The 18,138-nt window shown below is 38.2% G+C and overlaps 1 protein-coding gene across 20 annotated transcripts in view; it reads right to left on the bottom strand.

The window, feature by feature from the left end:
- The window catches only part of Ptprd (protein tyrosine phosphatase receptor type D), a 1,378,451-nt gene that overhangs the window by 176,844 nt on the left and 1,183,469 nt on the right, over window positions 1–18,138 (bottom strand). For 12 of the 20 annotated variants that reach the window (XM_085686142.2, XM_087904910.1, XM_087904905.1 and 9 more), the window contains 4 exons: window positions 7,619–7,807; window positions 5,662–5,679; window positions 3,979–4,089; window positions 356–625 (listed from right to left, as the gene is read on the bottom strand). In XM_085686142.2, coding sequence (XP_085542268.1) covers window positions 356–625; window positions 3,979–4,089; window positions 5,662–5,679; window positions 7,619–7,807 — 588 coding nt within the window. The remainder of the gene's footprint in view (window positions 1–355; window positions 626–3,978; window positions 4,090–5,661; window positions 5,680–7,618; window positions 7,808–18,138) is intronic. The other 8 variants (XM_087904906.1, XM_087904907.1, XM_085686161.2 and 5 more) reach the window with 1 other exon arrangement.

The following is an 18,138-nucleotide window of genomic DNA, read 5'->3' as shown; positions in this document are numbered from 1 at the left end:
ACTCCTGCCCCGATCACCGAAGCAGCAGGATGTGATTTGCCAGCTAGAAAAGGTACAGAGCCATATGGCTAAAATGGATCAGAATAATGGATTTATATAAGCTACAAGAAATAACAAAAAGCCAGAGCTAATGGGCTAATCAGCTTATAACTTATAGAGATTTCTGTGTGATTTTCTTTTGGGGCTAAACAGCTGTGGGGTACTGAGTGGGACAGAAAACACAAACAAGTAGGCCCCCTTAATGTTACAATTAGGTACTATACAACTGAAACACTGAGTGATGAATTGGTTAATTTCAAAATCCTGAATCTAGGATGAGCATAACTAAGATTTTCAGAGCATGATCTTAGCATACCTTTGACAGCGATCTGTGCTATTGCTTCAATGACGCCAAGCGTTGACATAGCAACACAGGTATAATTTGCTGACTGTCTTACATCATTCAGTTCAAGGACATTTCTTCCTATTGGCATATCATCTTCAGGTGTCAGATCTTCGGCCCCCAACATCCACTTCACATAAGGCATTGGGGACCCCACTGCCACACAGGTGATATTAACACTTCCACCTGGCATTATTTCATGATTAGTGGGTGGGATAGAGAATCTTGGTGGGACACGGCGAACTGGAACAAAACACAAGGCAACATGATAACATATACAAAGCAAAAATAAAGCAGCTAGTGAAACACATGACATGCACCATACAGACATGATTAAACAATTGAATTGTAAATTATCCAAAATCACAACAAAAAAACTGTGAATAATACAGACCATACAAGTATGGTGTGTGTATACACAGAATCATTTATTTAGTTTAATCATTGATATCTTAGGCACATCATACAACAGTTGATTCAGACCTACATAGGCCCACACAAAAAAAGAAAAACTATCTACAAGTTAACAATATACAAACACCATGCATAAGATAGACACCAAAAATATATACATACATGCATATAATAATGATTCTATGCAGGCATGTATATGCAAAAGCCGACAGGATGGTCATCAGCATGTGTGAGTATCAAGACTAACATCAGTGCTGTGTACTCCTAGCTGATATGAATGTGTGTTTGGGGTAGTCACATCCCAGCCCTGGAGAACATCACCTTGAGTACACTGAAACAGCAATTTATTTGCTTTCAGCTCAAAACTTCAACTAACAATGGACAAACACAGAAATACATATACATATATGTGTGTACACACACACACACACATATATATATATATAGTGTGTGTGTGTGTGTATGTGTGTCTGTGTGTGTGTCTGTGAGATATGTCTACTGTGTAGCTGTGATTATGTGTGTGCATATAGAAACTTGACAGTCACAGAAGAAGAAACATACAACATCAGTAGATACTATACTGGGTTGAGTCATGCGAGTCATGCACAAGATGGACTCTTAAGGCCCACAATAGAACAACGGAAGAATGGCTGGAATCCTAGACAAGGGCCAAGAAGAAATAGTGGGAAATTAAGAATAAAGACAAAGAAAGAAGGTAGAGTGTAGTGATTGAGATGTGAACTTGTTTGGAAGTTAGAAGGTAATAGGTTAGAAGATTAAAGGGAGGTTGTTACAGGTAAGGATTGTAGACTGAAGGAGGGGATTCACATTCAGGATTCCATCCAACTTGTATAGAAGGTTAAATAGCATCAATGACCACAGAATCCAGTAAGTGGAATTTATGTCTCTATTCAAAGTGATGGACACTGGATCTAAAATACATAGCAGGATGTGACATTAAGAGGAGTTATCATATTAAAACAACATGACACAGAAAAGATAAAGAAATAAAATAAAAAAGACCCACTATCAAGCAAACACGGTTCAGTGCTCCTGCTTCAGATAATCTGCATGCTCTGCTGTGTTAAATTCATGCGCCTTTGACAATGTAAAAAGCTCAAGTGAGGAAGAAATAGTTTCTGTCTGGGATGTCAGGGGCAAAACCTTAAACTGTGAGAATATTAAAACCAAAGGGGCAACCTTCATGAGTACACTGTAAATACTGAGAGCAAACACTGATTTCTGAAGTTATAGGAAAGGATATAAAAACAACCTCTTTACCCCAAGATAGAAAGGGATTATGTCTGGAACCTCTGGCTATACTTAGGATCACAAAACCTCTACCTGGAGAGGGCTCATTGCAATGGTGTGAGGGTGAGTGACATTCATGGGAAGGGATGGAGCTAGGCATGCCTCCTGCAGTCAACTCAGAGGTTACTGAAGCAAGCAGGGGCCAGCACAGACTCTGAGGCATCAAAGAACATATTAAGAAAAATGGAGGGGCCAGGGAACAATTATAAAACATCACCTGTGGGCAGCAGGCACCCTGAGAAAACAAAAATAAAAGGTGGGTGGAAGATGGGAAGAGTTGGGGGTGGAGGTAGGAAAGCAGGAACACTGACCAATGCACTGGACCACAGAAAATTAAGTGTTACCAGTTCCCATGCACCCAGGTATATTTTCTCCCATCATGCACAGCATGTAGACACCACCAGCAAGCAACAGAAGCCAAGGCCAGAACATTCTCTGCAATTATATACCATTAACCAAAAGAAGACCACAGTGCAGCTACATTCATTTCATTTGTATTCTTTGTTATTGGTTTAAGTAATAGTTTTGTAAGGTGGGTAAAAAGTAAAAAACACACCAACCTTCTCGCAGCTCTGAGGGATGTAGGGGGGTTTGATGCAGAACACAATGAAATGAGGAAAAGGAGAAAAACAAGGGAAACACAGAGAGAGTAAAAAGGCCATATCAAGGCTTTCAACCACTACTTGAACATTGTTAAGTAATTCTAGTTCATCTTCCTACCTCAGATGGAAAAGTTAGCAATACCTCATAGACTAATGCAGTATTAGGAACAATAGCTAGCATCATTTTGAAATTTTCCATAGAAGAAGGAATGCATGCCTCATGCAGCAAAGGAGGTCACCATTGTGAGAAAAAAGGATTGGGGCCCTCAAATAATTTAGGAAAGATTCTCGGTGCACAGCACTCCCAATGCCACCCTAGGTACAGACTCCACAGAGAGGGAGGCAAAAGGTATCCCCAGGGGCACACAATTGTTACTGACAAAAATTTCAAAATCAAGCTAGGTATTTTCTTAAAGAACCCCATTCTGACATACTTTAAAGAATAGACTGAACCATTTCCTCCCCCACCCATGCCTCCTATGATTACTTGGATTTGTAGACCTAGAACGGAAATATTTCTAACAGAAAACAAGGCAAAACAAAATCCAGCTCTGAGAACTCTGGGAAGAAGGGTGTATACTTTCCAGCTGAATTAAAAGTTGTAGCCATTCCTATTCTCATGATGCAATCATTTAAATACTCCTAAGAAAATATGACTGGCTCTTTATACTTCATTTTTACTTCAAGAAGAGCTAATGCTACTTCCTAAAATACGATCATTATCCTATGGCGTATAAATGCATATGCACAAATATAAAACTGTGATTTAATTAGGACAGCATAAGAGGAAAGAATGCAATTGTGCTATTTTTTATCTAGCAACTGTTTTTCAACTGTTTGGGGAATTTATGCCCCTAGCTCCACAGCAGAGGTCAGGGAGTTATACATAAACACCTTCATGCTTAGAGCTGGTTAGTAGTACACCAAGCACTTACTTCAAAATTTGTAAGGAAACAAATGAGAAACAACAGAAAAAAGGTGAAAGGAAAGAAGAAAACTTCAAACAAATGCAGAGCACAGTCATTCAGAACGATCAAAGTAGAATCAGCAGTAACAATGCAAACAATTATCTACAAACCTCAAGCCTCAGGTAGATTGAAAAACAACAGATATTAAATTTTAATTTTCTACTTAGTAAACTGCTTCAGCAACAGTAATCATTACCAAATCCTCTTGTTAAACACTTTCATAATCACATAGACCCTGTGTGCATCTCAACTCCCCTTGAGCCTGAATGGAGAAGTCATGCCAGGGTTATGCCATTCCTACCTCTGACATATAAATTGGCAGGGGCAGAGTAACGAGTGCCCGCGCTGTTGGTGGCAACACACTCATATTTTCCTTGGTCAGATTCTTCACTCTGTTCGATCTGCAGGGCTCCTGTATAGATATAAAATATATCACCAAAGATGTGGTCAGAGAAGGTTTTTGAGGTTCAGCAAGCTAAACCTCTTAACAATATGAAAAGCCCTGCAAAGCGAAGGTCCACTCAACGTCGGTTCAATCTCTTGCTAAGTTGCACAGACAGAAAATGATGCGATGAGAAAAACATATAGAGATTATTTTTTACATCATCAATGCTATCATAAGGAAACAATATCTTTTTCCCAAGCAAGACTTCTAGTCATAATTAGCACTCTTAGCTCCTAGACTAACCAAATGAAGATGGGTGAGACTGCTTCAAGGAAGTATGGCTTTTAAATAAAACAAAAGATTAATATTTGGTTTTGTTTTGTTTCATTTTGGCAGCAAAAGTGGCGCAAAAGATAGGTACGCTCAAAAAAACCAGGCTGAGTTTTCAAGAAAGTCTTCTGTGGAAGAAAGCCCAAAAATACGCAGCGAGCACAAAAAAAGGCTGCACAAAGCAAAAAAAAATTAAAATTAGTTATTATCAATTATGAAAAGAGCAATTAAAGAAATAAAACTCCCTTAAGACATGCAGACTTTTTAAGAAAAGAAAGACAGTTTGCCACAACTTACAATCATTTCTGACATTTGCTGAAAAACAAAGAGCATTAGAGGAGTTTTAAAAAGTTCAAAAGCAAGGCCCAGGCCAGCCAGGAAGAGCCAACCAATCACTGCTTGAGGACCTCTGGATGGATCCCCTAAGACACCCATCAAAATCCACTGTGGGATTAGCAGTGTGGTGTCACAAAACCCCAAGAAAAATACAAAAGAAGAATTACAAAAGAAACGCACACGGAGTCAAAGTATGAAAAACCGGCAATACCACATACCACCAAGAGTACTGAGAACCTGTTTCCACGGCTGAAGGACAGAAGATCCAAAAATCCAGAGACGAGCACCCAAGAAAAAAAGAAGTGGAGAAAAAAGCACTGCTGTCAGACTGTAGGAGGGGGTCAGGTGGAAGGGGAGTCATTCTTTGACTTTAAGACAGTAAGAGAAAAAAGAATTGAAGAACAAAAGCAAAATCCTTTTGAAAGATAAAGACAAAAAGCAGACGGTCCAGGCTGTCTTCTGCATGTCTGCCACTGTTCTCCAGACCGCCCTGGCTTTGGTCCAGAACAAGAACAGCTAAGGAAGAAAAAAAATGATCTTTTTTTTTCTCCGGTTGGACAAAAAAAAGGTAAAAGAAGAAGAAAAAAAGGAAAAAAAAAGAGAAAAAAGAAAAAGGAAGAAGAAAAGAAAAAAAAGAGGGACGGATGGGAAGCTGTGACTGGTTTGTGGTCTGACGACCTGGATATGCTTTCTTTGAAGCATATCAGAACTTAAATAATCATTTTCATAAAGAAAGAAATGAACAAAACAAAGAGAAAAAAGAAAAGGAAAGTCCACAATATGAGAGTCACGAATCATAACCAAACGGAGGGAAAGAAATCAGGTTGATGGACAGGATGGGAATGGCTCTGAAAACCGGACAGAGATGCGGAGGATGGAAGGACAGGGAGAATGAGCAAGATCATTCTGTGAACGTTAGGTCAGCATTCTTACCTCTTATTGGTGTACCACCTGGGTGGATAATATGAATGCAAATAAGATTAGAAAGAAGAAGCATTAGTACGAGAAGAAGGGGGCTAGGGCTGGGGAGAAGAATTCGATTAGATTTACAGAATTAAATAAGATCTTAAAAGAAACTTGAATTACTATATCGGTAAACAGGAATATATTAGATCATATCAGTAGATCATAAAAGCAAGGTGCATTAAACCACAGAGGGCAAAGGTCATAGTAGGCAGAATTGCCTTTTTCAGAGAAGCAACTGTGTTCTTAAGGCTGGGCTCACATAGGGTTAGAGGTATATCTTAAAAGCTTTGTACCCTTTCAAAAATATACAGCATTTTAGTGACATAGTTTAGGGAAATACTGGCTAAGCTATTTAAGTATATATATATATAAATATGTATATATATATATGTATATACTATTTGAGGAAATACTACAGACTAGCTAAAAGCAAACACTGAGGGTAGGAATCTTAGGCTACTCATTATGCTACAACTGTGTGATTAATTCGTGGACTATTTTATTTCTTTATACAGTGGTCTTAAGATAAACAGTTCTGTGGAGATATGAATGTGTGTGCCACTATACAGATCTGGTGCCTACACTGACAGTTAGTAAAATGCATGCCATGCATTTTATTATTAATAATAATAATCATATTCTGAATATGGAAATTAGTGGGGGTGAAGTGCGCTTCAGAACTAAGCACTTACCAATGGATTCTGGAGATTTAAATACGGAGAGAAGAAAGACAGCATAAAAATATTATTATATTCCTCATAATTTGGTACAAATTTTTCAGAGTTAAAGCTTTATTACACTAAATCATTTATGTTACATGTGAATAATTATTTATTTACAATAACAGAATGCTAATCTACACAATTCTGCTGACAACAAGCAAAAGAGTCAGTTAACAAGACGCTTTAACATCACAGGACAGGTCAAAGGCTGAGAATTCTGGGAAGACAGGCAGTTAACAACTTAGAATTTTTTATCAATATCACTAGCAACATCATAGCACAGAGATTATTAGTATACATTCCTGCGAAATTACCTAGGGACAGGCTCTAAACTTTAAGAAATAGAGAACTTTTTTCTGTTTTAATCTACAGAGAGCAAAGGAATAAACTGGGATGAGAACAGGAGAAGGAGCTAGAGTAAAGAGAAAGAAAGAAAACAGCAAAAGCTGGAGTCTACACCAAAGCAGACTTCTGTAGATCCAGTCACTGGAGGGGTCAAAGCCCCCGAGCATGGGCACACACTGTCGTGGCTAATGTGTGGGCAGTGCTCACTAACAATGACACAGAAACGGTGTTAATCAAATACCTTCCTTTCACTGGTACTTAGAAAAGTGCTTTAAAAAAATTCGTCTGGCCACTCGAGAATTGATGTTTCTGTGTATTGTGTATTAGTGAAAAGAAAGCAGATGTGCCCAAACTCACTAAACTTTGCTACTTGGATGAGTTTAAATGCAGAAAAGACAGCAGAAAATACACTTGAATACAACTGAATCATTTTCTTGTTTAATATGAACATTTTATATGGAAATAGCCACTGGAGCACCTTGCAAGTTTGTAATGAAATCCAATGTTGAAATAAATTTCATTCAAAAGAAAATGAAGAAAGAAGAAAGAAGAGAAAATGGACCCATCAAATACTGCAGAAAAGCAGTAAATTAAAAATTATTAAGAATACAGTCACAGCAGTGAGCAATGTGGATTAAACAGAAGCCGCAAAACACATCAAGGGAAGACAGATTCTGGATGAGGCCATGGCCTCACAAACATGGAGACACATAAAATAACAGTGAAGAGAAGAGAGAGATAAATCAACACCTAAATTTTTTTTAAAATAAAATTAATATGAAATTAAAGAATAAAAATAAAAGAAGGTATTTTTCAAAACTGTCCAGGAGATAGTAGAAACAGTGACAAGACCCTACCTGATCGTAACTGCTTAATACGACCATTGTTGTTGCTTGTGTCAACAGGTAAAAAATCTTTAAACCACGTGATTTCTGGATCCGGGTTCCCGCTGGCTGCACAGAGCATGGTGGCCGTGCGGGTGCGTTCCACCACCTTCAGTTGTGGGCCCATGTCAATGGTGGGGAAACCCCTAGGAATCTGATCCTCTGCAAGAGAAAAAGTAACACAATTATTTTAACAAAGCTAATGCCAGTCATGAATTCATTATTTTTCATAAATCTGATCCTCTACGTATTCAACATCTGTTGAGAACTAAACACAAACCAGACACTATTGTATCATAGAAACATGGCAGCATGTCTATTTCCAGTAAGTGCTGTACATAATCTACGTGGGAGGGCAACAAAGTAACAAAAAGCTCACTGTGTCATAAATACCTCTGATGAGGTGACGCAAAAGTACGCTTGGGTTAGTAATGACCACAGCAGTGCTTTCCAGGACTAACAAGTACCAAAGGGAAGTGCCTACAGTGGATCTTTAGGAAGAAAAGTTTGACAGCTGGCAGAAAGGAAGAGCAGATTTTGTTTTCTTTAGAAAGAAGAAAATATGCTAAGTCTAGCCAATGACACTAGCAAACCACAGGATCCGGCGGAATGTCCTTACATTAATTAAGCAGAAGTGAATGAAAGCAAGCAAGTAGGTTCATAGGCAAAGTAAGCTCTCTCTACTCCAAGGGGATATGCTTTTTGTAGATTTCAAATAAAGCTCCACACACATGACTTCTGTATGTAACCAATTTGAGGATTTAAAATATGCAAAACTGTTGAGTCCATTTTTCTGCCAGTCTCTAAACAATACAGTATCACCATTTACCTATAAAAATTTACATTGAATCCTGTTGCAAGTCATCTGGTGATTAACTAAAGCATAGGGGAATTATAAGGTTACACACATAACAGACCATATTTTATATAAGGAACTTGAGCTTCCACTGTGTGTGTGTGTGTGTGTGTGTGTTCTGTCACAGTCACTTTTTTTTTCAAAGAAGCACGTGGTTCACCAGGATGAAATTTCACAAGAAATTTCAATTAGTCAGAAACTTCAAATTAATTTTTATCATGAAACAAAGGAAACCGGTTACTAACATAAAAATATTCATTCTTTACAATGAGAGAATGTTTTCCAAATGGCTAGTAATATAAAAGATGTGACTCCTGCAGTTTGAATATCTATCCTACTTAAGGGAAAAATCTCCCTGCCATATTGAAATGGCCCTAGACATAGATTTTGAGAAATTATAAAATGATTACCCCTGCCCCACCCTTATCATTATGATTCTAGAAATAAACTAACATGGTAATACTTCCAACCAGGGCTAGAAAGTGTTCCCCACATTGGTTCTCCTTGTGATTTTAGCTTGGTGGGCAATATTTCTATGAACACTATTGTCAAACATTTGACGACCAATTGGCTTTGTATTAATTTAATATATATTTATTCACAACTACTGAAATGCCTCATTCTAAATTGTCTTGCAATCATAAACATAAGTGAAAAAAAAAACATAAGTGAGACATCTGGCTTCTTCACAGTTCCTACAAGTTCCAGACACCCATGGTCCACTCTATCTGAGACTTCTAAACAGGCAGCATTCCAATTACTACTGCAGAATCTCCACACTAATGCTGTCAGTTGGACCTCTGTGTCTTTTCTGCCTTTCTCTATAGTCTTGTTCTCATTCCATCTCCAATACTTTGATGCCCAAGCTCTTTGTTAAGTCAGGTCCCGTGCCTCTGTAGAGAACGCCACTCTGTTGAAATCAACTTATTTCAAAAGTTTTTCTAATCTCCTTCAAACATACGCAGTCTCTTCCTCAACAACGCTACCAGAGCAACAAGCAGGTAAGTCTACAATTTCTCCCTGTGCAACATGAGTTCTTCCACGTCTTATTTATAACCAGATACCCTGACCTCACAATAATCAGGATTTTAAATGCCAGTGTATCTCAAATCTAAGAGTTTCTGGAAAGAGGTAATGAAAACAGATTCTGATTACTGAAAGAATGTCAAGTGCTATCAATGAAAACATGGGAATTATTTTGTGAATAATACTAGTCCAGTTGCAAGAGAAAGCTGATAAGATAATAATTCAAACCAAAGACTTTGGGGAAATAAGCTGTCTATTTGAGTTTGATATTCACATTGAGGAGAGATTATTTATTACCAGACCATGAATTTTGAGATTTGAATGGATAAATTTTAAAACAAACAAAGAAATAATAAGTTAATTTTAATGAAATATACAAGTTGAAAAAGAAAGTGTAATCACATATATTTAATATTCAAATTCCTGTCCATCCTCAGCAATGTAGAGGTCTACAGTAGATAAGAGTCAGATACAGTGGTTAGGACCTTCAAAATGATTTTTTGAATCTCAAAAGCAAAATTAAAAGTTAAAAATGTGATGGGGAGTACCTTGAGAGTTGGGCTGTACTAATTTAAAATCTATTTCAGCTGAATTCTATCAGAGTATGCTTTACGTCTTTATAAGTTTTGTCAATATATTCACATGTACAGCATAGTTCTAATGTTGTTGGAGGAAAGCAACAAAAAAGGAGAAAGATCAATAGGTTCTGAACTGCACATGTTATTAAACATCTCACTTGGCGGCTATTAATGGTAAACTGCTTCAGATGACAAAAAAAATTCACCTCTTGTGCTCAAAAGTGCAGTGCACTGCCTTCATCATTTAGAAATTAGATGTATGGAAAAAATCTTACATTTAGTTTTTATTTTTCATCTTTCTGGCAACCAAGTTAGGCTAATAACTTTAAACATCCATCCTGGGGTTCCTGAGTGATCTGTATTGAACAGGGAACTACATCCTTCCACAAGCTTTACCTACCAGTTGCCTATAGAAGCATCAATATTGATTTCCTGATCAATTCCCTTTTATATGTGCATCTTTCTAAAGAGTCAGTCCAATAATGAGGCTCACCCATGCACTTGCTTCAGGCAGTTCCTTAAGGCTTTTCCTTAGGAATTCTCCATTTAATAACTGTCTATGGGAAATGTAGCCCTCATCTTAGAGTTGCCTTAAAGCAAAGACATTTGAGTTGCCTCCCAAGAAGAGTAATACGTTTCCATCTACTTTCTTTCCCTTCTTGGCTCAAGAAGAACACTCCGGAGCCTCCTTTTCATGTCCACAAGTACATGGTAAAGAATACCTCTCTGCATATTAATCTACAAGGGGATGTAAAGGGAATTTCTTTCTTCGTCTTAATAAGGGTAATTAAATTCTATCCACCACCCTTCCTTGCACAGAACCTCTTTGAATCTACCACCTTCATTAATTTTCATGAGAGGCATCACAATGTAACAGATTCAAACAGCCAGAGCTGTTACAAGTTGACAGATGGGGCTTGCTTCCAACTTGACTGTCAGGTATTTGGCAATAAAACCCAGTATTCCACATAAAATAGACGGTGGAAATAATGAAATTTCTAATTGGAATGCTTATCTCAGTGGGTGTAGTTTAGAAGATGTTAATTGCTTTTTTTATCCTCTATATTTATTAGTAATTTATATAAAACTGTCTTGGCCATTTGATAACATAAGTTTTGACAGTTTATCAAGTCAATGGAAACTTGGGCATCAAATCAGCGAAATTAACACCTTAACCAAATGAACACTCTGAAGGAAAGACTATCAAAAACTAACAAGCCATCAGTGTTAGCACTTTCAAACTTTTACACGAGGTGAAAAGAAAAACATTTTGTGCTATTCATTAATGTGCTCATTAAGGTTTAAAGTGCCTTACTTATCACCGTTCTGTATTAATATTCAAACATGCAGAATTAGCTTCTAATTCATCAACAATTTAAATCAGACTTGACCTTCAGGAAACCATTTGGTCTACCGCTTTGAGAGGCCATTAAAGGGCAGATGACTACACAATTGTGTTTAGTAACTCTCTCTCTCTCTCTCTCGCTCGCTCTTGCTCTCTCTCTCTCTCTGTCACACACACACACACATACACACACACTCACACACACATGCACACGCACACCACTTTGGAACGGCAGTTACAGCAGGAGTGGAGATAGAGCCACAAGCACTGACTCTGTTTCTGTCTTACTGAAATGTGCTGATAGGAAACGTTCCGTTACATTGAAAGGAAGAGAAATGTGCATGTCAGCATTTTGCTGAGTTAATTTACCATTTTTTGTTGAACTTAACGTCATAAATGAACTTGAAAAGTATCTGTGAGAAAAGGGACATTGCTGTTTCCTAGGGACCCATGCTTTGGATAGCTCTGGATGATTAAGTAAGAGCTATTGTATAATTTTCTGGGTTAAACTGATTTTATCATTCACCCACGAATAATTTTTGAAAGTCTTTACTTTCACTCAAATGCCACAAATATTTAACCTTTCATATTTGAAAGAAAACCACAGAACTCTAAATTATCTTCTACGGCCACAGAGTTCTTCTGGGGTGGCCTTGAGGAATTCTTATTACCTAACATTGTCAGAAGTTTTACAGGATGAAATTGTCTGACTAAGCTTTTTAATCTGATGTGTTTTTTTTTTCCTTGATTTAAACTCTTTATTGATTCTTTGGGAGTTTCACATCATGTACCCCAATTCCACCCTGCCCCCCCATATGCTCCCCTCAGCCCTGCAGTGCTCCCACACACAGAAGAAAACAAAACAAAGCATGCAAGTAATAACAAACAAAAAAATAAGAACAAAACAATTCAAAAATAAACAAACAAAAAAGTTCTTTGCTTCTTCTTTCCCACCCCCCAACACTTGTTCCTATGTTCTGGTGTCATTGGGAACCTATGTGTGACATATGATAGCCTTCGTTCTGGTGGCATTGGGGACGTAGGTGTGTCATATAGTAATTTTTAGTTCTATCAGTTTTTCTAGCAAATGTTAATTACAATGAGTACTGGTCTCTTTCAAGGCCCCTGGTTTCTGGTACACCATCATCACTGGATCCTCACCGAAAGGAACTCCTTTGAAATATCCTCTGGCCTCCCTGAGTCTTGAGGATCCTGCAGGTATTTTTCCAAAGGACCAGTCTTTCAAAAGCTTCAGCATGAGGTAGAAGTTAGGGTGGGCCAACCCAAGGTCCAGGTGTGGGCCTGGGTGGTAGCTAAGCTGTTCAGGTTGGGTCAATGGGACCATCAGCTTCAGGTGGGGGCTACCTAGCTCTCCCAGGCCCCTGTGAGCAGGGTCAGTTCTCCCATGGCAGTGGTGGGGGATAGGGCCATCTCTCCTGAGTGCTAGGGCCAGCTCTCTTCTCAGGGTTGTGAGTGTCAGGGCCAGCTTTCTTGCTGCAGTGTACAGCAAGAGGCAAGCCCAGCTTTACCTAGACAAGTGAAGGGCGGGGCCAGCTTAGGTTGGTCCTCTGATTTCATCTCTCATGGTACCTAAGGCTCCTGAGGTGACATGGGCCACAGACATTAACACAGACCCCAGTCACAGCTGGACCATGAACCAAGATATGGCCTTCAGCAGTAGTGGGCCTGGACAACATCCTGCCTTTGGTGGAAGCACTGGCCACTCAGATCAGGGTTATTCTGGTGGCAGCATGGCCCCCAAATATCATCAAGGCCTCAGGTTGTTGCCCCAACCCTGGGCTTCTATGTGAGCACTGAAGGCAATAAAGGATTCGGACTTCAGCACAGACGCCAACCACAGTAGGGCTACTCAACCAGACATGGTCCTGGGCAGCAGCCAGGTCTGGATCATTAAAAAAAAAAGTATTTTTGTTTTAAAGAAATTTTTATTAAAGGACTGTTTGTCATAGTCTTTGAAAAAAAATTTACCAGGTATGTCACCAAGATTTTCATATCTATCAATGATATTCTTCCTCACATCTGTCACCAAAATATTTGTTAAGTGTCCCAAATAGTCAGATTTCATTGAAAAATCAAAGGTTTTGTTGAGATTTGTGTTGTGGTTTGAGTGAAACAGCCTCCATAGGCCCATATCTATGAATGTGTGGTACCTAGTTGGTAGAACAGTTGGAAAAGTATTAGGTGGCATTGTGTTGTTGGAGGAGGGGTGTGTCACTAAAGATGGGCTTTGGGCCATCTTCCTTGCCCTTGGGTGTAGATGTGAGTTCTTAACTGTTCCTGCTACCATGCAATAGCTCTACCATCATCGACTCTAACTCTTTGGAATCACAAGTCAACAAATGCTTTCTTTATAGTTGCCTTGACCATGGTGTTTTATCATAGCAATATAAGATTAACTCAGATGAGTGGTGTTACAGTAAAGCAAAAGCAGTTTCTTAGGGGAGAAATGAGCAGCTTCTTTTTTTGGATGATTTATTCCTAGAATTCACTTCTTAGATTGAAGAACAAGAAACACATGACTGCAATTGTTACCTGTATGAACTCATGAAGCCATGTAAAGTGGGAATTTGTGCTCACCCTTTCCTTTGTAACCCTCCTAGAAACACATTTAATCTGACCTGCTTAGGACACGGTATCAACCATTTCAGTATTTACTCAGAAATCATTTATATTTTCTTATATATGTTCCTTGTTCCTCCTTTAAGTAGTTCTTCATTCGTGAGTACATTTGTGATTTTCTGTTTGTCTCTCTTCTGGGAAGAATGCCCTTCTGCATTCTCAATCAGTACACTGAGCAGGAGTGAACTTTCAGGCTCATAGAAGGGTTTCATACCTGTTTCCTAACGCATTCTTTTAGGTCTGCAGACAATTCTGATAAGTAGAGATGTCCAGTGTGCATGTGATTCTTTAACTCATTACAGAAGCTGCAGGAGACACACCAATTAAGTTCCTGACTTCTTTTTACAGGAGACTTCTCTGCATGAATTGGTTGTGAGCTTCTAAAAATCAAAACTAGAGCTGCATGATGAAACATTTATCCAGTGCTGGTGAGCAGCAGCCAGTAGAGTGTGCATCTACATGGACTGTTACCCATGTAGAGAATAATGCACTTTCTGGTGTTCAAACTCATGAAAAATTGAAAACGGGTGAATAAACCACACATATGTGATGACATCCACTTAACTGACAGGGGCCATGGCATCTCTGTTACTGAGTATCATATGACTTTAAGGATATATGAAAATCTTATAAAGAACAGAAGTGAATTTTATCACTTTGAGAGGTGGAAAGACTGACTGAGGGAAGTCTTAGTTGTAAATAAAACAAAGAGCTAGGTGTTGTGGACCCCACCTATAACTAACTTAATCCCTCAACAGGCTCTAGCAGGAAGATCATAGGGTTATACCTTGCATAAGACAAAGATAAAGAAGAAAATGAGGAAAGAGGGACTGAAGGAAGTGAGGGAGGAGAGAGGGAAGAGGAAAAAAGGAAACCGAAGAAAAAGTTACATTGGTAATATTGACAATATACTGCTTTTAAATCAAAAGTACTAAAAGATCACATGTGTGCTCCACCAATATTTATTAAAGAGAGGAGACTGAAGAAACCCTAAGATGAGAGAGAAACATTTTCTCTTTCATTCAGTATATGAGTTAGCAATTTTTATGCATGAGAAGGAATACAGATTCTCTTGGAAATATCAAATAAGCAATGGTCTTCAGAAGGTCAAATAAGGTGTTGGTATATTTGTGGAAGTCACATTAACAAACTGAAGAAAAAGAAAATTAGAACTAGTGCACTTCCCAGATGCTCAGAAAAAGGTACTATTCATTATATAGATATTTATTGATAGCCTTGTCTATGCCAAACTGACACAAGAACGGAAGCAAGTAGTAATCTGGGCAGTCTCGATATTGTGTGATTTAGTTCTTGTCCAAAGCAAGGATAAACTTAGGGAACAATAGCAGTCTCCAGTTGCCAGGAAGGAGGACAGAGCGAGACAATAAATGAGGTACTTTGCATCTACTAACATAACAGACCAGCCAAGCTCGGGAACAGCGCAAACAAGAATAGAAACATGTAACCCAAAGGTCTGTTATAAATAAGAGTGGCAATCATGAACGGAAAGGCAGAAAACAATGCTCACAAATCAGGAGCACACTGGGATAACCTAGGGTCAGGTCTGTTGAGGGAGCAGGGCCCTCTTCAAACCTCTACAGAGCCCAAGCTCCTCTTCCATCTCTGAACAATATGAAGTGCAGTACAAACGGAGATAAAACTATACTGCCAGATGACTGTGTCACAAGCCCATTCCAAACTCAGACATATCTGAGACACCATGTTACAAATGACTAAAAATACCAAAACCAAATTCTTTTCTTTATATCATGAGGTTTCTATTATTCAAAGAAGTGGGAGTAAGCATTCCTAAGGAGAAGATCATCTGGAGAGTCTATACAGCTGCTTGTTTATTTATCCATCCATTCATTCACTCATTCATTCATTCTCATTTATTCATGTGGTACTAGGAAATCAACCTAGGGCCTCACCCATGCTAGGCAGAAGTGCAATCACCAATCAATATATACCCAACAACAGTTTTTAAAAATTAAATGATATTTTTTTATTTACATATTTATGAGGGTGTACCCATGGTGTAAATGTCACAGTACATGCATGCAGGTTAGATGTAGGCTGAGACTGTTTATTAGTTTCCTGGTTTCTCAGAATAATCACAGAGAAACCATATTAATTACAACATTGTTTGGCCTATTAGCTCAGGCTTCTTCTTCTTCTTCGTCTTTTTACTAAAATTTACATTGTAAATTAACCAATTTTTATTAATCTGTGTATTGGAATGAGACTGTGGTAAGGTTCTGGCATCTGTCTCCTTAGGCAGCTACATGACATCTTTCTGACACTACCTACTCTCTCTAAATATCTCTGTTCAGATTTCCACCCTGGGTTTGCTCTGCTAAACCATTGACTGAAACAGTTTTACTCATCAACCAATAAAAGCGACACATATACAGAAGGACATCCAACATCAGCTAGAGGTATGTGTATTGGTGTTGGTTATTCCATTAGCCATGTGAAATCTGATACAGTGTCAAGTGTCTTTAGTACATCACAGTGACACAGTGAAGGGATTTTTTCCTTTTCTCTTTTTTTTAAGAGGAAGCCATAAAAATCAGAGACATTATTCACTGTGTTCTTTAAAACCCTTCCAATTCAGAGAACACATGATTACACAAAATGAGATAAATTAAAACATATGCCTGTACTATATCTTCATAGGTTAATATAACCCTCCAGTACCACTTCAGTTCAAAATAGCCAATTCACACCACACAGAAATTAGCAAGAACAGTATACTGGACCAATGAGACAGTACTTACCCTAGTAAGTACTGTGACACTCTGTTAGTCTAAAACAAGCATCTGAGCCTTTGTAGGCAGCTTAATTATGACAATGGTGGTGTCTGTCTGTCCATTTTCTATGAACATAAATCCGGGCCTTCAAAATTAACTTACTTATTCCATGTCAAACAAACAACAAATGTTAAATTCTTGGCTGTGCTTTTATTCAATTTCAAATTTACTGTGGTTCCTCTGTGCCAACTGTTGCAAATGAAATAAACATGCATCATGAATAGTGATGGCCTCTTTCTCAGTGCCTGCACAATATGGAAAGCACAAAGGAAAACAGAATACTTGGGCAGATTTTATGCTTTAAGCATAAAACATTATATATTACCATCACATAGCATCTGACCGTGATTTCTCTTAAATTGTTATACTTCACACATTCTTCTTTAGACATGTTATCAGTTGGCTCCTCATTCAGTTACCATTGGCTTTAGGTAGAGATGAAATAATAGGTGTTTGAGAATAGAAGAGGATGAAACACATGAGAACCATCAAGAGCATAGCCCAGGGAGCTCAAATTCACCATGTGTGTCTACCTCTGAGCTTTGTGTAATTCCTGCTTAGCAGTAGAAAAAGGGCAGGAGATGGTGCGATGTCTGTTGTGACCAGATGCTAAAATGGCAGACTTCCTTTGTAAACAGTTTACAGATCAGAAAACCATATGCAAGCAGAAAAAAAAAATACATTAATGCTGTTTATTTAGGTCACACAGGGATCTCTCTCTATTCATGACTGGCTGTGTCTGCCTGAGGGAGCAGATCACGGCATCTCAAGAGAGGAGACAGAGGGACATGTGCAACACTGCTAAGCACCAACGTGCTTCAAGTCACTGTTTTCCAGGATAAGCCAAAATATCAGGCTACAAACAGGAACTGCTTTCTTTTCAGAATATAGTCTTGGCAGGGGGAAATGGATCATTCATTATTCTTTTCTTAAAGGGACCTGTGGAAACAAAATCTGTTTTCTAATAAAGTTGAAGTGCTGATCCATTATCAAAATGATGCTTAATGAATGAAATAAAGTACTTCCTAACTGTAAGGCTAGTCACCCTCTACAGGGGATATAATATGGAGAAAGATGCCCACTCACAAATGTCATTTCGATTTGATTATTTAACAATATATTTAATATCTAGCCTTAAGATTAATTATGAGTGAGATACAATGAATAATTATTAAAAAATCCTCTTTGCTTTTTTTAGATGTATTTATTTAGTTTACAATGTTAAGTCTACATGT

The sequence above is a fragment of the Myodes glareolus genome, chromosome 3, assembly GCF_982192425.1.
Source record: "Myodes glareolus chromosome 3, mMyoGla1.1, whole genome shotgun sequence".
NCBI lineage: Eukaryota > Metazoa > Chordata > Mammalia > Rodentia > Cricetidae > Myodes > Myodes glareolus.
Note: the sequence above shows the minus strand (reverse complement) of the source record. Positions and strands in the feature narration are given on the sequence as shown.